This window comes from Chamaea fasciata, unplaced genomic scaffold (assembly GCF_029207755.1).
Source record: "Chamaea fasciata isolate MVZ Bird 193981 ecotype frontalis unplaced genomic scaffold, bChaFas1.0.hap1 SCAF_5, whole genome shotgun sequence".
Lineage (NCBI taxonomy): Eukaryota > Metazoa > Chordata > Aves > Passeriformes > Sylviidae > Chamaea > Chamaea fasciata.
In genome coordinates, this window is record NW_027094090.1 from 541,459 (window position 1) to 561,308 (window position 19,850).

Genomic DNA, 19,850 nt, shown 5'->3' on the forward strand with positions numbered 1-19,850 from the left:
TCTTCCAATGTTGATCTAAGCTCTAGGATTCTTTATTAGGCTTGGAAAAATAAATGTCATCCTTTTCAGTCTTCTGAAACGCTCCCCCTGCAGATTCCATGGGTTTTATGAGTGGTTTTGGTTATGACTGAGGGAATTCAGTGTGAGTGACTCCTTGGGTTAGTGCCCCAAGCCTGAGCTGGATGGACATTTCAGCTGGAACGCTGTTCCCTTCCTGCTGCTCCATCCTTCCCCACCTCCCTGCGCAGACATTCCTGCAGCAATGGTGGGAGCCAGTCTGGGGGAATGCTCCAGCTGATTATTTTTTCCTGTTAACACTGCATGGCAAAGGAAAGCCATTTTTTCCCAGCAGTGCAGGTTTAGCACGCAGTAAGCCGTGGGCTCGGAGCAGGAGCGTGTCCTGCTGCTTTGGGATTCCCGGAGCAGGCTGAGCTTTAGTGTCTCTTTGTCCAGGGAAAACCCATGGAACTCCTGAGGGTGGGTCTGAGTTCCCAGGGACTGTTTTCCTTTCAGGATGTTTTATGATGGATGGAGCCTGCCTCATAAATAGAGGTTAAATGGCACTGTGCAGGGAGAACAGGCTGGTGCTGCCTTGTCCTGGGAAAGATGTTTTACCCAGTTCCATGAATTGGGGAAAGAGGGAGGAATCTCCCCATGGAAAGGGGCTCAGGCCTTGGAACTGCCCAGGGAGCTTTGGAGTGCCCATCCCTGGAGGGAATTCTTGGAGGTGGCACTCAGGGCTCTGGGCTGGGGACATGGTGGGGATGGGGCACAGCTGGCACTGGATGCTCTTCTCCAACCTCAGCCATTCTGAGCTCCCTCTGAAAGCTCTTCATTTCTTTTAACTGCAAAACTTCTTAAACTTTGCATGGGCTGTGTCTGTAATGCCCTGAAAGCTCGAAGAAATGAAAACTCATTTATTTAATGTCCTGTTTGAGGGCTCTGCTTCACTGGGGCCTCAGTTCTGGGTCCATTGGGTGGAGGAGCATTGGAATACTCTGGTAGGAGCTGCAGCGTGTGACGGGCTGGGCTGTTCTGGTGCAGCTGCAGCCACAAACTCACCTTGGGAGCTTTGAACTGGGCTGAAGGACCAGGAAAGGAGCACAGCAGTCGTTTTGCTGGCTCCCTTGAGGCCGTGTGCTGATCAAATAGGTGTCTGTGGCACGGACAGCCCTTGATCTCGCCGTGGGGCGCAGCAGGAAATCTCAGTTTGCAAATGCTGGCCCTCAGTGTGGGTACAAAGAGGTGTCCTTTGTAACGTTGCCTTAGTCTGTGTGGGCAGCAAAGATGAAAATATCCAAGGCCCACGGAAGGACTGGGACCAAGTGGGACTCTGGGAAATGCTGCCTGTGCAGCCCAGTACAAACCAAGCCCCTGCTCTGGGATCCCAGTCGGGTCACTGACAGCGATTTCTGTGGGGTTCAGCTGTGGTGACCCGGGAGGAAATGTCACTTGTTGCTTGGAGCAGACGGAGTAACCAGCCCTGAGCAGCATCAAAGAGATCCAGGCAGGCCGAGAGGGAGGAGCCCAGAGTCCTGCAAGGGATGGAAATCAGCCCTTCAAGCACCCCAGGACTTTGTTTTGCTGGTTTAATACTCACAGGCAGTTGCAGATCTCACACTCAAAGGTTAATGTTTCATGGGAAGCCCAGAGTCCCCCCGGGTTTCCTGGGGGCTGCTCTTGCTCCCGTGGGGCTGTCAGCACAGAGGAGCAGCTGGAAACGCCAATCCCGCTGAATGACTGCTGGGATACAGATCCCAGACTGGGAGATTCCTCTGCCCTCAGAGCTGCCGTGAGCCCGGCAGCCCAGAGAGGTGAATTTTAGGGATGTACTGAGCTGTTAAAAAAGGGCCTTTTTTGTGCTGTTCTGTTCCCAGGGCGCTCGGGGTCCTTTTCTGCAGCTTTTTCCTGCAGCTTTTGAAGCGCTGCGGTTTCTTCGTGTCTGGGTGTGGAGCAGTTAATTAAACAAGTAACATTTAAATCAAGAAGCTGTGCAAATTCTGTCCTTAGCATGGGGTAGGGCAGCAATTAGGAGGCTGCTTAACGAGATACTGGGTGAGGATAAGGTTGACGATCAAAACAAAGTCCTCCTGATATCATCTCTTTCTTCGGGAGCTTCAGAGGCCGGGAAGGATTAGAAGGAGCTCTTCACTGAAGGATTAGAAGGAGCTCTCCATTTCGGGTGCACGTTTGTCCAACACAGAGGCCTTCAAGGGTTTGTTGCCAGGGGCAGTTTTTTGTTATAGAAAAAACCCAACGCAGCCCCTTTCCGTGCAGAGCAGCATTCCACTGTGCCTGTGCTTTCCTGCGGGTGGCCAGGGAACGTCGGGTGGCACTGAGCTGCGAGGGTGGTGGCAGCTCTGCGGAGGGATGGGGCCAGGCTGGATCCGGGCGGTGAGGGACAGCCAGGCCAAGTGCCAGCTGCTGCCCTGGGCTCAGCCCGAGCCCCTGCAGCGCTCCAGGCCGGGCAGAGGGGCTGGAAAGCTGGGAAAGGCCCTGGGGATGCTGTGCCAGCAGCTGGACACCATCCCGGGGTGCCCAGAGGGGCAGGAGGCCCATGGGCCCTGGGCTGTGGCACCCCAGGGTGGGCACAGCCCCGGGCAGGGACTGTCCCCTGTGCTGGCCCTCCTGAGGGACCCCCTGGAATCCTGGGGGCAGCTCTGGAGAGCCCTGGAGGGGCCGGAGCGTGTGCAGGGAACGGGGCTGGGAAGGGTCTGGAGCCCCAGGAGGGGCTGAGGGAGCTGGGCAAGGGGCTGAGCCTGGAGAAAAGGAGGCTCAGGGGGGACCTGGTGGCTCTGCACAAGTCCCTGCCAGGAGGGGACAGCCGGGGGGGTCGGGCTGTGCCGCCAGGGGACAGGGACAGGAGCAGAGGGAACGGCCTCGGGGAGGCTCAGGGTGGCCAGCAGCAGGAATTTCCCCATGGAAAGGGGGCTCAGGAGCTGCCCAGGGGGGTCTGCAGTGCCCATCCCTGGAGGTGTCCAGGGAATTCCTGGAGGTGGCACTGAGTGCTCTGGGCTGGGGACGAGGTGGGCATGGGGCACAGCTGGCACTGGATGGGCTGGGATGGGCTTTTCCAGCCTAAATGGTGCCAGGATTTTGTAATGCAAACGCAGAGATCTCTTTAATTTGTCAGATGTTAAGGAATAATGAAGAAATTCATCTTCATAGCTCACAAGGGGAAAACAAAAGGAAATTCTTGGCAAACTGGTGAAGTATTTTAGTTGAGAATAAATTTTATCTGTGAATTTTAAGTGTATCCGAGTGGTTTTCAATAAGCAGCTTGGGCCAGGGGATGTCTCTGAGAGCTGAAATGCCTCTTTGGGTGTGCGTGACCATGATGAACCCCCAGTGAGGTGGGATCACTGCCTCGAGGCCTCTGGTGTGTCCTGCTCTGCCTTTAGTCAGGAATTCCAAAAAAACTGAGCAAATGAGGGAGGCAGGGAGCAAAGGGGACGGTGCTGAATGAGAATGGAGTTACGTAAAATGCTGCTGTGAGAGGAACTGTTTTATTTGTGTGCTGCCACTTGGGAGGGTGTCCCAGAGCTGCCCCTTGCTGGAGAGCCTTCCACAGCTCCTGTCCTTGGCTCTTGCTCCTGGCGTGGTGTCATTGGAGAACAGAGGGGCTGGGATGATGGAATCATGGAATGCCAGACTGCTGTGGGCGGGAAGAAACCCCAGAGTCCCCCCAGGGCCACCCCTGCCATGGCAGGGACACCTCCCACTGTCCCAGGCTGCTCCAGCCCCATCCAGCCTGGCCTTGAGCTCCAGGATTTATGTGGGAAGCATTTCCTTTCCGCCTTTGGAGTTTCTCACCGTCCTTTGTGCCTCCACCATTCCTCTGAAGAGAAATCCACAAAGGTCTTGGATTCAGTCTTTGCTGTGTTAAAGATGGATATGGGAGTTATTCCATCTTGGAAGCAGAGACAGAGTGTGTTCCACGGGAGTCTGAGGTGGGAGCCTGAGGAGGTTGAGAGAGCTCTGAAATAACTGAGTGGCTCATGATCCTCTTCTCCTGGCAGACTGTATCCCAGAATCCCAGAAATCCTGAGGCAGGAAAAGCCCTCTGGGATCACTGAGTCCAAGCTGTTCCCAATGCCCACCCTGTCCCCAGCCCAGAGCACTGAGTGCCACATCCAAGAATTCCCTGGACACCTCCAGGGATGGGCACTGCAGACCTCCCTGGGCAGCCCCTGCCGAGGCCTGACCCCTCTTTCCATGGGGAAATTCCTGCTGAATTCCTGCAGGGTGGTGACTTCGTGTCTCCCTTCTCCAGCACTCACAGGAGGACTCGGGCAGGGCTGACCCGAGACATTTACAGGGTGAATTCTGAATTACTGAATTCTGGATTCTCTCTCCAGGAAAGTTGGGTCCTTTTTAGGGGAAGTGAAATTGTTCAGTTGAGAAATGTTGATAACCCAAATGATCCAGTTTCTTGGGAAGAGCTCGGGGCTAAAAATACTGGCGAGTGTAAATTGTTGTGAGGTGGCAGTGGGGTGTTATGTATGAGCCTGGCAGCGCTCCTCGCCTGCTTTCCTGGGAGTGCTTGACAGGTCTGGGGATGGATCAGGGCTGCCTTCCAGCTGGGCACGGAGGGAGAGGCTTGGCTGTGCAGCACGAGGTGGGGAGGGCTGGGAATGTCCCTGTCCCTGTCCCTGTCCCTGTCCCTGTCCCTGTCCCTGTCCCTGTCCCTGTCCCTGTCCCTGTCCTGCCCTGGGAGTCACCAGGCAGCAGTGGGACACTGCGCACCCTCCGTATCCCTGCAGGTGATGCGCTGCGGGCTCCAGCTGCTTCCCAGGCAGCGTTGGCCTGGGCTAACTATAATAATAATAATAATAATAATAATAATAATAATAATAATAATAATAATATAACAACAGCACCAGCCCCTCTGCCTGCAGCCGTGGGCAGTTCGTTGCCGTCAGTAACTGCACTGGGAACTCCTGGCCTGCGTTTCCTCATCCAGGCCTGCCTGGCCTTGGGGACCTGCTGTGGTTTGTGTCTGACTGGAAAACCACAGCAGCTGCACATCCATCCTGTGCTGTACCTGGAATCACAGAACCGTGGAATCTCCTGAGCTGTAGGGCCCCACAGGGGTCATGGATCCAGCCCCTGGCCCTGCACAGACCCCCCAGCAATCCCAGCCTGTCCATCCCTGGCAGCGCTGTCCAAAGGCTCCCGGAGCTCTGGGGCCGTGCCCATTCCCTGGGGAGCCTGGGCAGTGCCAGCACCCTCTGGGGGAAGAACCTTTCCCTGAAATCCATCCTATCCCTCCCCTGGCGCAGCTCCATGGAGATTAGAAAAGATTTGGAGCAGGCTCTGGCACCACAAGGTGCTGGTTGTGTGCTGGATCAGCTCCTGTGGAAGATTCCCAGAGCTCAGCCAAGAGTTTAAAATAGTAACTGGTCCTGGTGGCTTCTCCTGTTACCAGGATCATTCCAGGGATCTCATGATTTGCATCTCGTTTTCCAAATGTCCACATGCAGGGGAAAAGAAATTTGCTGTTGCTCTGAGCCTGAGTTGATGAAGGAAGAGTTGAGAGGATGTTTGCCAAGAGGAGAGTGGATTTAGGGATGAGCCAGGGTTGGGAACAGAGGGGTGGGCTGGCTCCTCCATGGGGGTGGAACTCCAGACAACTGCCACAGGGCAGGGCTGGATGGGAGACTGGGAATTGGGAATTGCTGCCCGGGCTGGAATTGCCAGAGCAGCTGTGGCTGCCCCTGGATCCCTGGCAGTGGCCAAGGCCAGGCTGGACACTGGGGCTGGGCTGGGGACAGTGGGACATGTCCCTGCCATGGCAGGGGTACCCCTTGTCCTGTCCCTCCATCCCTTGTCCCCAGCCCCTCTGCAGCTCTCCTGGAGCCCCTCGTGGCCCTGGAATGTGCTGGAAGCTCTCCCTGGATCATTTCCCTCTCCAGGTGACCATTCCCAGCTCTCCCAGCCCTGGAGCAGCTCCGTGGTGCCTGGACTGTGTCCAGCAGTTTATCTCAGCTGTTGTTTATTTTACTGCTAGAACCAGTGGCTCTGGGAAGATTTCAATTCCCGTATGACGGTTGAGGTTCAGAAGAGTTGGTGGAAGGATCTTTATGTATTTATTTATTTATTTGCTGGAAATGAGGGAGCAGCAGAGACCAGAGCCCGTCCCAGCGACCTCAGGGCTGTGTGGGGTCAGGAATGGGCTGCAGGAGGTTGTGGGTTAGGATTAATCAGGACTATCTGGGGTGACCATCTCGGGCAGTTGAGGTTTGTGGTCGCCTGGATGGTTTTACAGCTCTTCCACCCTTTAATCCCTGAGTTCCTGGCTCAGACACGGAGGGTTAGGGAAGAGCTGAATGTGTCATAAAACCCCAACTTCAGCAAGTCAGTGCAGGTGTTGATGGTTCAAAACCCCCAAAATGGGAAAACCTCTGGGCCGTTTTCCCCAGTCCTTGCATCACTCACTTCTGCTGGAGAGGAGAAGCTGCATAGTCCAACTGTTTTAGGCTGGGATTAGTTTTTTTTCCCTTTGACTGTATTTAGCCATGGCAGGGGCTGCCCAGGGAGGTCTGCAGTGCCTATCCCTGGAGGTGCCCAGGGAATTCCTGGAGGTGGCACTGAGTGCTCTGGGCTGGGGACGAGGTGGGGATGGGGCACAGCTGGCACTGGATGGGCTGGGATGGGCTTTTCCAGCCTCAGGGATTTGGGGATTTTGTAGGGACTGCTCTTAAAGCAGGTGGGAAGAGGCTGAATAAATTCCAAAATTCGTGTGAGTGGACATTGATTTGGGAATAGTTTGTGGTTGTTCCGTTCTCCTGTCAGCAGTGCAGGTACCCTGGGAAATGCTGCTTTTCCTTGATTCCAACAGCTCAAACTCTTCCTTTATCAGTGAAGTCTTGAGGGAAGTTCTAACTTATATAAAAGGTTGAATTTAGCTCATCTCGGTTGATATTTCTGATCAACCATGATAAAGTAACTGAGGCAGTGGGAAGACTTTAAATTTTGTTAAAAATAGCTGGGTTTTGTGCATGCCTGTCCTTTTCCAAGTGCTCCCATCCCACTGCTGCCTCCTGGGATGTGCCATGGGCTGTATGGAGAAGGCAGGAATTCTGTTCCTCTCGTGAGGCTCACGTTTAAGGGTTAAATGGACCTTTTGATTGTCTTTATTGAGGAAATCCTCATTCTCCTCATCCTCTTGCAGTGCCTTTTGCAGCTGAAGAAGCCTTTCCGTGTAGTTGGCTCAGAGCAGTGGTGGGTATGGATTCCCCTGAGAAGGGGCATTCCAGCCTCTGTGGATCCTTCTCCCACTCCCCTGGGGAGGAGCCCTGTGAGGGAGGCTCAGGTGGGATCTCAGGAACAGGTTCTTCCTTCCCCAGAGGCTGCTGGGCACGGAGCAGGGCATGGTCCTGGCCCCAGGCTGCCAGGGGTGCCCAGCCTGGGCTCTGGGCTCTGTGCAGGCGAGCCCTGTAGATCCTGTCCAGCTCAGGGCATTCCATGACTCCAGGAGTCCGGGGAGGGTTCTCTGCTCCCATCCATGTGCTGGTGTTTCATTCCCAGCTCCCTCAGGCAGAGGGGCATGGGGAAGGATCCGGGCTCTGCCAGAGCCCAGCCCTGCTGCCTCATCAGGGACCCTCGTGCAGGCTCTGGGGTGGGCTCTGAGCCCCGTGTCCAGCATGTGTTACACACCCAGCACACAGGAATATCCACAGGAATATCCACAGGAACAGGGATCTGCTCCTCCTGGGCTCTGTGTTACACACCCAGCACACAGGAATATCCACAGGAACAGGGATCTGCTCCTCCTGGGCTCTGTGTTACACACCCAGCACACAGGAATATCCACAGGAATATCCACAGGAACAGGGATCTGCTCCTCCTGGGCTCTGTGTTACACACCCAGCACACAGGAATATCCACAGGAACAGGGATCTGCTCCTCCTGGGCTCTGTGTTACACACCCAGCACACAGGAATATCCACAGGAATATCCACGGGAACAGGGATCTGCTCCTCCTGGGCTCTGTGTTACACACCCAGCACACAGGAATATCCACAGGAACAGGGATCTGCCCCTCCTGGGCTCTGTGTTACACACCCAGCACACAGGAATATCCACAGGAACAGGGATCTGCCCCTCCTGGGCTCTGTGTTACACACCCAGCACACAGGAATATCCACAGGAACCGGGATCTGCCCCTCCTGGGCTCTGTGTTACACACCCAGCACACAGGAATATCCACAGGAATATCCACAGGAACAGGGATCTGCTCCTCCTGGGCTCTGTGTTACACACCCAGCACACAGGAATATCCACAGGAACCGGGATCTGCCCCTCCTGGGCTCTGTGTTACACACCCAGCACACAGGAATATCCACAGGAATATCCACAGGAACAGGGATCTGCTCCTCCTGGGCTCTGTGTTACACACCCAGCACACAGGAATATCCACAGGAACAGGGATCTGCTCCTCCTGGGCTCTGTGTTACACACCCAGCACACAGGAATATCCACAGGAACAGGGATCTGCCCCTCCTGGGCTCTGTGTTACACACCCAGCACACAGGAATATCCACAGGAACAGGGATCTGCCCCTCCTGGGCTCTGTGTTACCCAGCACACAGGAATATCCACAGGAACAGGGATCTGCTCCTCCTGGGCTCTGCAGATCCTCTAGCAGGGCTGCTCCAGGTGAAAATTCTCTGAGGAGAGCTCAGGAGAGGAGCTGGGACATATTGAACAGTTGTTCATGACTTGCTAATGTGTAAAAGCTTTTCCAAAGGCACTGGAGAGGGTTTTAGTGGGCTCAGTAACGAGCTTTTTGTACTTGCCTGAGTGGATTCCATGGAAAGGCTGTGGAATATCTCGGGACCATCTGTGCTAAGGCATGGAAGGTGTAGCCAGGGTGGGGACGGTGGGCTCTGTTCACGGGGTATTGGCACACAAATGTATGCAAAAGCTGCAACACACTTGGATTTCACTGTGCTTGGAGCTGAACCACGGCCCTGAAAACTCTGGCCCCATCCCTGGCAGTGTCCCAGGCCAGGCTGGACCCTGGGGATTGGGGCACCCTGGGACACTGGGAGGTGTCCCTGCCATGGCAGGGGTGGCCCTGGATGGGCTCTGGGGTCCCTTCCCACCCAGCCCATCCCAGGATTCCCTGATTTATACAGAATGGATATTCACTCTTGATTGATACTTCTAATCAGTTAATATTTCTGGGACGGTGCCTTTCCAATGCCAGGCACAGCTCTTGGGGTGCCTTTGGGATATCTGGGAGCAGCTGCTGCCTCCTCAGGAGCTGCAGCTCAGCAGCCTCTTGGACTCCTCTGGTGAGTTCTCTGGGTGTTGGCCAGCGCTCCTTCCCGCCGGGGGCCGGCTCCGGTTCTGCTGCCGGCCTGGCCCCGGCACTGGCGGGGTTTGGCTGCCCGCTGTGGAAGTGGGTCTGGCTGGGAGGGAACGTGACCCCCGGGAGCGCTGGCAGCCCCTGGGCCCTGAGGAGCCGTGCCTGCACTGCTGCTGCCACCAGGCGTGTCCCTCGGCCGCCACGTGTGTCCTGGTGACACGGCAGCGACATGGGGTGGTGACATGGCAGTGACATGGGAGTGCTGGCTGTGGTGACATGGCAGTGACATGGGATGGTGTCAGCAGTGCTGGCTGTGGTGACGTGGCAGTGACACGGGGTGGTGGCAGCAGTGCTGGCTGTGGTGACACAGCAGTGACAGCAGTGCTGGCTGTGGTGACACGGCAGTGACACGGGATGGTGACAGCAGTGCTGGCTGTGGTGACATGGCAGTGACAGGAGTGCTGGCTGTGGTGACATGGCAGTGACATGGCAGTGACATGGCAGTGACATGGCAGTGACAGGAGTGTTGGCTGTGGTGACATGGCAGTGACATGGGATGGTGTCAGCAATGCTGGCTGCGGTGACACGGCAATGACAGGGAGTGCTGGCTGTGGTGACATGGCAGTGACAGGAGTGCTGGCTATGGTGACATGGCAGTGACATGGGATGGTGACAGGAGTGCTGGCTGTGGTGACATGGCAGTGACACAGGGTAACAGAAGTGCTGGCTGTAGTGACATGGTATTGATATGGCAGTGACATGGCAGTGACAGGAGTGCTGGCTGTGGTGACAGCAGTGACACGGGGTGACAGCAGTGCTGGCTGTGGTGACACGGCAGTGACATGGCAGTGACATGGCAGTGACAGGAGTGTTGGCTGTGGTGACATGGCAGTGACATGGGATGGTGTCAGCAATGCTGGCCGTGGTGACACGGCAATGACAGGGAGTGCTGGCTGTGGTGACATGGCAGTGACAGGAGTGCTGGCTATGGTGACATGGCAGTGACATGGGATGGTGACAGGAGTGCTGGCTGTGGTGACATGACAGTGACATGGGATGGTGTCAGCAATGCTGGCTGTGGTGGCACGGCAGTGACACAGGGTAACAGAAGTGCTGGCTGTAGTGACATGGTATTGATATGGCAGTGACATGACAGTGACAGGAGTGCTGGCTGTGGTGACAGCAGTGACACGGGGTGACAGCAGTGCTGGCTGTGGTGACACGGCAGTGACATGGCAGTGACAGGAGTGCTGGCTGTGGTGACACAGGGGTTGGCCAGGCTGGACCTGTGGTGTCCTGGCTCTGCAGGGGCTGCAGCGTGAGCGCTGACGCGGAGGGTTCAGGTGGGACATTGGGAACAGGGAATTGCAGCCTGGGAGGGTGTGAGGCCCTGGCACAGCCGTGGCTGCCCCTGGATCCCTGGCAGTGGCCAAGGCCAGGCTGGACACTGGGGCTGGAGCAGCCTGGGACAGTGGGAGGTGTCCCTGCCATGGCACGGGTGGCACTGGGGGACTCTGGGGTCCCTCCCCACCCAAACCATCCCAGGACTCCACGGTTGAGGAATGCAAATCCAGCTGAGACAAATTCTCCCTTCCAACCCCCTCCACTGCTCCCTGTCCCTGCAGCAGCTTCTTCTGTGAACTCTGAGAACTCCGTGTGTTCTTCCATGGCTTTTCCAGCCCTGTGCTCTCCAAAACTTCCGTGGGGTTTCAGCCAGAGTTGTGCAGAGTTTTACAGAACTCTTGGTGTTTGTGGCCCAGCAGAGAGTTGCTGAGGGGGTTCTTGATGGAGGTGTCCCTGCTCATGGCAGGGGTCGGGCTGTGCTGCATGGGAACAGGGACAGGAGCAGAGGGAATGGCCTTGGGGAGGCTCAGGGTGGACAGCAGCAGGAATTTCCCCATGGAAAGGGGCTCAGGCCTTGGAACTGCCCAGGGAGGTTTGGGGTGCCCATCCCTGGAGGTGTCCAGGGAATTCCTGGAGGTGGCACTGAGTGCTCTGGGCTGGGGACACGGTGGGGCTTGGACACAGCTTGGATTGGATGGGCTGGGAGGGCTTTTCCAGCCTCCCTGAATCTGGGACTCTGCCAGGGACTTTTAGGCACAAATCCCGGTGAAGAAGGCGTCAACGGTTTTTGTTCTGATCAATGCCCTTGGTTTGGGTGAATGTTGTACCTCCAGTTCCGTAATCACTGATTGGAAGATGAGGAAATATATTTCTTTTCACATTAAATTGAATTTCTGTTTGATGCAGGGACCTCCTGCTGGTTGGTCTCTGTTTGGGTGTGTCCCACAGCGCACCAGTAATTCCTGGGTTTCAGGAGTGGTTAAAGCCCAGCTCTTGAGTTGTGGGGGAGCTCCTGGGCTGAGCCAGCCTTGGCTCTTCCTCTGTGATCCCCTTCCACTGTCCCTGGTTGTTCTGAGCCTCATCCAGCCTGGCCTTGAGCACCTCCAGGGCTGGGCAGTTCACGTCTCCCCAGTGCTGCAGGAGGGGGGACTGGGAGAACTGGGAGGATCCTGTGGTGGTGATGGCTTGGCAGGGGCTGTCAGCTCCTTCGTGCTGAAAGGTTCTGTAGGAGTTCATTTAGGGGAAAAAATAAAAAAACCTTTGACCCTCAGGTACCTTTGGTTATTGGTAACTTTTAAAAATCTTTTCCAGGATTGGAAGCTTGCAAAGAGATTCACACTGGATGAAAACCATTTCTTGAAGCTGGGTCTATTCCACAAACTGTAACCCAAATGTTTCTCTGCCCGCGGAGGAGATTTCACGTTTGAAGAAACTTCTACTGAAGGTAGGAACATCTGCCTGTCCTTTTGTCTTGGAATGGTTTGGGTGGGAAGGGACCCCAGGGCCACCCCTGCCATGGCAGGGACACCTCCCACTGTCCCAGGCTTCTCCAGTCCTTCCTTGGCCATTCCAGGGATCCAGGGGCAGCCACAGCTGCTCTGGCAATTCCAGCCCGGGCAGCAATTCCCAATGTCCCAATGTCCCACGCAGCCCTGCCCTGTGGCAGTGGGAAGCCGTTCCCTGTGTCCTGTCCCTCTGTCCCTTGTCCCCAGCCCCTCTGCAGCTCTCCTGGAGCCCCTTGTGGCCCTGGAATGTGCTGGAAGCTCTCCCTGGAGCCTTTCCCTGTCCGGGTGAGCCCCCCCAGCTGTCCCAGCCTGGATCCCTGGGAGCTGAGGGGCTCCAGCCCTGGAGCAGCTCCGGGGCCTCTCTGGACTCTCCAGCAGCTCCAGGTGCTGCTGCCGTGTGCCCGGGGCTGGGGCAGCTCTGCAGGTGGGGCCTCACCTGGGCACAGGGGCAGGGTCCCCCTCCCCTGTGGGCTCAGCCCAGCACTGGGGGAGTTGTGGCCAGGCCCTGTGAGGTTCCTCATTAAAGGACAAATTAATTCCCAGTAATGAGGACCAGCTCTGTGATGCTGGGTGCTCAGTTCTTGTGACTGCTCCTGGGTTTAATCCTGATATTTAATAGCAGGAGTCACATGAGAGGGGACTGTGGTGTCCCAGGGATGTTCCTGGGGATGGAGTCCCCACTGAGGAGCTCAGTCCCAGTGTCCCTGTGCCGTCCTTGGGCCTGGACTGGCTTTATCCCCATGGAAAGGAGCTCAGGCCTTGGAACTGCCCAGGGAGCTTTGGAGTGCCCATCCCTGGAGGTGTCCAGGGAATTCCTGGAGGTGGCACTGAGTGCTCTGGGCTGGGGACACGGTGTGGATTGGGCACAGCTGGCCCTGGGAAGGCTGGGAGAGCTTTTCCAGCCTCAGGGATTTGGGGATTCTGGGATTCACAGTGTGCTGGCCAGGATCCTCCCCAAAACCAGGCTCAACTCGAAGTGTCACTCAGAACCTGAGCTCAGGTCCGTAATGTGGGCAGAGCAGGGAACTCCTGTTTCCCTGTTCTCCTGGGCACTGCTGTGGCTGTTCCAGGGAATCCCCTGTGGAATGGCACAGTGTGCACTCCCTGTGGGGCAGGGAAAGGGAACAGGCTGGGATCTCTCACCAGGGTTCCCCAGGGCAGGAATGGGCAGCTCAGGGCACACAGGAGGAGCTGCCCTTTCCTGCAGCTGGAATTCCCGTGGGGATTCACTGCCCTGGGATTCCCTGGAGCTGTGGGAGCAGCAGGATCCTTCCCACTGCCAGCAGTGGAGTGGCTGACTCAGGCATTTTCCTGTTGGGAATTGATTTGGGGAAAGCTTCCCTAATGCTCCAAAGGGAGAGATTTTATATAAAACAGGTTCTCCCATGGAAACAGGTGATGAGTTAAAGATGCACAGATTGGAATGGTTTGGTGGGATATTGGGAGGGTGGTGAGGGCTGGGATGGAATTCCCAGAGAAGCTGTGGCTGCCCCTGGATCCCTGGAAGTGTCCAAGGCCAGGCTGGATGGAGCTTGGAGCACCCTGTGACAGCTCTGGTAGGCTCAGCCTAATTATTTTCGTGTCCCAAGCAGATGTTGGTTCCCTGCTGTTCCTCTTCCTTCTGGGATCACTCCCAAATCCACTGGCCCTGGTTTGGGATCTGCCTGTGCCTTTTGCTCTTTCTAATTTGTGTTCATTCATTTCTTACCTTTCATCGTGCTGCTGAGTCACCAAAGGGAGGGAGTTGTGCTCTAAAGCTGGCTGGGAATTCCCTGCTCAGCCCTTCCTTCAGTGGGAATTCAGCTGAGCCATTGATCAGCCTGGCCTTGGCCATCTGTGTTTTCCAGGTGGATTTTCCAGTTTGCTGGAAAAGCTGATTGGGGGCTTCACATTCAGCAGGTTCAGTAAAGTGAGATTTTATTCCCTGGGGCTGGGATAACTGTTACTGCATAACTGGGATTAAAGGTGGACACCTCCTGGATGGATGTGTGGTCCTGGTGTGCTCCAGACTTCTTCCCATACTGGAGTTGGAGGGAATTCTGGGGTATTTTTTGTTGCCTTGGGTAGCAAAGCTTAAAATTATTTATTCTTATGGAGGAAGTAGGGGAGATTTTGTGTTAAAACTTGGCAAAAAAAAAAAAAAAGAATAAGTTTGAAATTTCCATCAGGAGTCTGTGTCTGTCTGTGTCTGTCCAGGCTAAAATCCACCCTGGATGGAACTGGGACCTGTTCAGCTGGGCCAGAGCTGCTGGAGTTGGGATTGGCTTTGGGATTTTGTACTGGATGTTACTGGGATGGCAGGAGGATCCTGAAACTCTTTTTGGGAATTTCCTTCCCTCAGCACTTCCATGTGCTCCCACCTAGTGAAAGCATTCAGTGTTTCATTTTAGCAGGAATGGTCTTAAATGGGCCTAAAGAATCAGTAAATCTTGGGAATTTTGTCCAGTTCCCAGGAGGAGTTGCCTGGGGGGCTCCTGCCCCTCAGCGTTCATTTTCCTGGCCCTGGAGTGCGGAGAGCGTTTTGGAGAGGTTGGAAAACGCTGTGGATGTTCCGTGGGTGCCTGTGTTTGCTGAGGCTCAGGGCAGCCCTTGGTGACACAGAACTGGCTGGGAATAACCCTGGGAGAAATCACAGCAACCCAGAGCCTGGGTGGCCCTGGAGCCGTGGGGCCGGGGGGGCTGGGAAAGGCTCCGGGGCCGGGGAGTCACCTGGGGTGACCCTGTCACCATCCCCGGGTCCCTTTGGAGTCACCTCGGGGTGACATTGTCACCATCCCCGGGTCCCTATGGAGTCACCTGGGGTGACCCTGTCACCATCCCCGGGTCCCTATGGAGTCACCTGGGGTGACACTGTCACCACCCCCGGGTCCCTTTGGAGTCACCTGGGGTGACCCTGTCACCATCCCCGGGTCCCTTTGGAGTCACCTGGGGTGACACTGTCACCATCCCCGGGTCCCTTTGGAGTCACCTGGGGTGACACTGTCACCATCCCCGGGTCCCTTTGGAGTCACCTGGGGTGACACTGTCACCATGCCCGGGTCCCTTTGGAGTCACCTGGGGGTGACCCTGTCACCATCCCCGGGTCCCTTTGGGGTCACCTGGGGTGACACTGTCACCACCCCCGGGTCCCTTTGGAGTCACCTGGGGGTGACCCTGTCACCATCCCCGGGTCCCTTTGGAGTCACCTGGGGTGACACTGTCACCATCCCCGGGTCCCTTTGGAGTCACCTGGGGTGACCCTGTCACCATCCCCGGGTCCCTTTGGAGTCACCTGGGGGTGACCCTGTCACCATCCCCGGGTCCCTTTGGAGTCACCTGGGGTGACACTGTCACCATCCCCGGGTCCCTTTGGAGTCACCTGGGGTGACACTGTCACCATCCCCGGGTCCCTTTGGAGTCACCTGGGGTGACACTGTCACCATCCCCGGGTCCCTTTGGGGTCACCTGGGGTGACCCTGTCACCATCCCCGGGTCCCTTTGGAGTCACCTGGGGCTGACCCTGTCACCATGCCCGGGTCCCTTTCCTGCTGTTGTCACTGCAGTTCCCAAAGGGAGCCTTGGGATGTGCTGAAGGAGCCGTTCCCTGGGGCTGCCGGCAGGAGGAGGCTGAGAGATCATCCCTGAAAAATAAATAAGTAAAGGACAAATTCCCCACTGGAATTCCCAGCCAGGAACTCCTCGGGCCCAGAACATTTTGTGTAAAACATTGATTTTATCCTTTATGCAAACGAACAGCTCTGGGGCAGGTACTGTCCAGGACATGGCTCTGGGCGGAGTCGAAAATAAAATGAAATAAAATGAAATAAAATACAAATATTATATAAAATACCATATACAATACCTTACAAAATACCATATAAAATAACAAATAAAATAAAATAAGCCCCCTCCTCCCAGCTCCTGAGCAGGTGGGGAAGGAGGCAAAGAACTGAACGGAGCCGAGGTGGCAAAAGGGATCCTTTCTTTGGGATCTTTAACAGCACGTGCGTTACTGGTTGGGACTTTGTATAAGCTCAGCTGGAATTCTTTTGTCAGGGAATTGAATATCCCCAGCCCCGAGGACAATTCAAACACCCCAACACTGCTTTTTATCATTAATTAGAGTTCATTTGTGGGTTGGAAACTGGTGCTGCTGTGCCGGGACAGGGGGGCTTTAATCCAGATGGGGCCCAAAGACACACCTACAGACATCACCTTCCCTGGTGCCCTCAGGCTGAGGGAGGGCTGGGTGGGACACTGGGAATTGGGAATTGCTGCCTGGGCTGGGGTTGCCAGAGAATCCCTGGCAGTGGGCGAGGCCAGGCTGGACACTGGAACTGGGCTGGGGACAGTGGGAGGTGTCCCTGCCATGGCAGGGGTGGCACTGGAGGGGCTCTGGATCCCAGGATCGCCTGAGCTTCTGGTGCCCCACCCAGAGGATCACTAATTGCTGTTGTTAATGAGCTGTCCCAGAGCCTGGTGCCCACAGGGGTTGCCGTGGGGCTCTCCTTGGCTGCAGCCTCTCCCCTCCCTCCCTCCCAGCCCTGCAGCTCCTGCAGAGCCTTGGTGGCAAGCACAGGGAGATCCCTGGGTGGGGTTTGGAGGTGCTCCCTGGAATGCCTGACGCAGAGCTGCTCTCCCGGAGCCCTCCTGGGTTTTGCTCTTGTCGGATATCCCAGAAATAAAACCAGCACCTGGGAAGGGCTTTGAGTGTCCACCTGAAAAAGGGAAAACAGCTCTGCTTTACTGGTGGCAAAAGTGACCGAAATTACAGTACTGAGATGGGAGAAGTGACAGATCCCATGGAATCAGGGAGTCCTGGAATGGTTTGGGTGGGAAGGGACCCCAGAGCCCCCCAGGGCCACCCCTGCCATGGCAGGGACACCTCCCACTGTCCCCGGCTGCTCCAGCCCCAGTGTCCAGCCTGGCCTTGGCCATTCCAGGGATCCAGGGGCAGCCACAGCTGCTCTGGCAATCCCAGCCCAGCCCCTCTCCACTCTCCCGGGAAAAGTCAGGCAGCTTTTCCTGGAGGTGAATGAAAAGTTCAGGAAAGCTGTGGAACTGCCAGGATTACAATGGTTGTCAGTTTGGAAGGTGAGAATTCCGTGTGGATTCCACCCCAGTGGAGGGAATATTTCTGCATTTGGGTTGACTGAGCCCCCAAACCTCCTTCACTGAAGGCCTTTGGTGCCAGATTTTCCCTCGGTGAATTTCTAACCAAGCAGAGATGGTTAAAAATACCCAAAGAACAGTTTGTGAGGAACACACCGAGCCCAGCAGTGCTGTCACTGCAGTGTCACGTAGGTTGAACATTCAGATGGCTGCTCCCAACTCCGAAATTCACTGCTGAAATCCCAGAATCCCCAAATCCCTGAGGCTGGAAAAGCCCATCCCAGCCCATCCAGTGCCAGCTGTGCCCCATCCCCACCTCATCCCCAGCCCAGAGCACTCAGTGCCACCTCCAGGAATTCCCTGGACACCTCCAGGGATGGGCACTGCAGACCCCCCCTGGGCAGCTCCTGAGCCCCTTTCATGGGGAAATTCCTGCTGCTGGCCACCCTGAGCCTCCCCGAGGCCGTTCCCTCTGCTCCTGTCCCTGTCCCCTGGCGGCACAGCCCGACCCCCCGGCTGTCCCCTCCTGGCAGGGACTTGTGCAGAGCCACCAGGTCCCCCCTGAGCCTCCTTTTCTCCAGGCTCAGCCCCTTGCCCAGCTCCCTCAGCCCCTCCTGGGGCTCCAGACCCTTCCCAGCCCCGTTCCCTGCACACGCTCCGGCCCCTCCAGGGCTCTCCAGAGCTGCCCCCAGGATTCCAGGTGGGAAAATCCTGACGTGTAAAAGAAACTCAGTTTTTCCTCTGTTCCATGTCCTGGTTCTGTGAATGCTTCACTCGGAGCTTCACTCTGGAAGTTACACCGTGAAGGACGGAGAGATTTAAAATCTAATGGGAAAATTTCGCTCTTCAGCCTTCCACGCTGCTCTGGTGACTGGAAGGCAGAGCCCCCTCAGTGTCCTTCCTGCAGGGAAAATTGGTTTTTAAAAGGACAATGTCCAGGCTGTCCTGCAGCTGAGGTTATGCAGAGTGGGATTGATGGACGATCAGGCACGGGAACATTTTTGGATGCTGGAGGAAGCCAAAGGAATGGATGGAGAGAGTTGTGTGTGCAGAAAGGGGGATGTGGGTTAGGGTAAAAACAGCTCTGTGATCCTGGATCCCTGGCAGTGGTCAAGGCCAGGCTGGACACTGGGGCTGGAGCAGCCTGGGACAGTGGGAGGTGTCCCTGCCATGGCAGGGGTGACACTGGAGGGCTCTGGGGTCCCTTCCCACCCAAACCATCCCAGGATCCCATGAATTCTGTGCTTGGTACTGTGGCCAGAACAGGACTGTGAAGGGTTGTTGAGCTGAGGTGAGATGGTGAAGGGTGGAATTGGAAGAGGAAATGTTAAGCAAAAGGAAGAGCCCTGGAAGAGTCTCCAACAGTGCCTTGGTTTGGTGTAACTCACAGCTTTTCCAAAATTCCAGGTGTTAGGAAAGCAAAGTGGAAAAACATCATTAATAGAACTCAACAGAGAGAATCAGGATGACCGAAAGACAAACAAGGGTTGGGGTAGGAGTGGATGGAAATGAGGGATTCAAAGTGCAGTGCCCCAGGAAAGACCCCGAGGGGCTGGAGCGTGTGCAGGGAACGGGGCTGGGAAGGGTCTGGAGCCCCAGGAGGGGCTGAGGGAGCTGGGCAAGGGGCTGAGCCTGGAGAAAAGGAGGCTCAGGGGGGACCTGGTGGCTCTGCACAAGTCCCTGCCAGGAGGGGACAGCCGGGGGGTCGGGCTGTGCCGCCAGGGGACAGGGACAGGAGCAGAGGGAACGGCCTCGGGGAGGCTCAGGGTGGATTTTGGGGAATTCCTTCCCCAGGAGGGTTGGGAAGCACTGGAAGGGGTTGCTCAGGTGGAGTCCCCCATCCCTGGAAGCATTCAGACACTGTGCGAACGTGGCGCTTGGGGACACGGGGTGGTGATGGATGGGGCCGATGGTGGGGCTGGATGACCTCAGAGGTTCCCTGTGCCCCCAGTGATTCCCTGATAACCCACAGCGGGGCTGGAGCAGTAACCGGTGCTTTCCCGCCCCCAGCCAGTCGTGTCCCATCACCATGTTCTGGAAGTTTGATTTGAACACGACGTCACACGTGGACAAGCTGCTGGACAAGGAGGATGTGACCCTGGAGGAACTGATGGACGAGGATGACGTCCTGCAGGAATGCAAGGCCCAGAACCGGCGGCTGCTGGACTTCCTGTGCCAGCAGCACTGCATGGAGCAGCTGGTCACCCTCATCACCCACGAGCCCCCCGTGGACATGGACGAGAAGGTCCGATTCAAGTAGGTATTGGACCCCTGCTCCCCAGGACACCCCGGCCAGGGGCTGCAAACAGAGATGCCACCAGGGTTCTGTCCCCACTGCCAGGGGTGGCACCTCCTGGCGAGGGAGGGAGGCTTTGGCACTGCAGATGTTTCAGCGTTTGGGGGTGTTTCGGAGGGAATTTGTCAGCGTTTGTTGCTTTTTTTTTTTCATGGTTTAGCATGGAGTTGGTCTCAAAAAAAAAAAAAAAAAAAAGATTCCTTTTTCAAATAATGTCTCCAAAAAAGCGTAGCTCGAGTGATGTCTCAAATAATCAGATCTCAAATAATGTCCCCAAAAAATTTATCCTGCCGTTCCC

The 19,850-nt window shown here is 56.1% G+C and overlaps 1 protein-coding gene across 1 annotated transcript in view; it reads left to right on the forward strand.

Moving 5' to 3' along the window:
- The window catches only part of PPP6R2 (protein phosphatase 6 regulatory subunit 2), a 57,554-nt gene that overhangs the window by 9,830 nt on the left and 27,874 nt on the right, over window positions 1–19,850 (forward strand). The window contains exons 2-3 of the mRNA XM_066182581.1: window positions 11,972–12,104; window positions 19,267–19,512. Of these exons, the coding sequence (XP_066038678.1) occupies window positions 19,286–19,512 (227 nt within the window). The 5' untranslated portion in view covers window positions 11,972–12,104; window positions 19,267–19,285. The remainder of the gene's footprint in view (window positions 1–11,971; window positions 12,105–19,266; window positions 19,513–19,850) is intronic.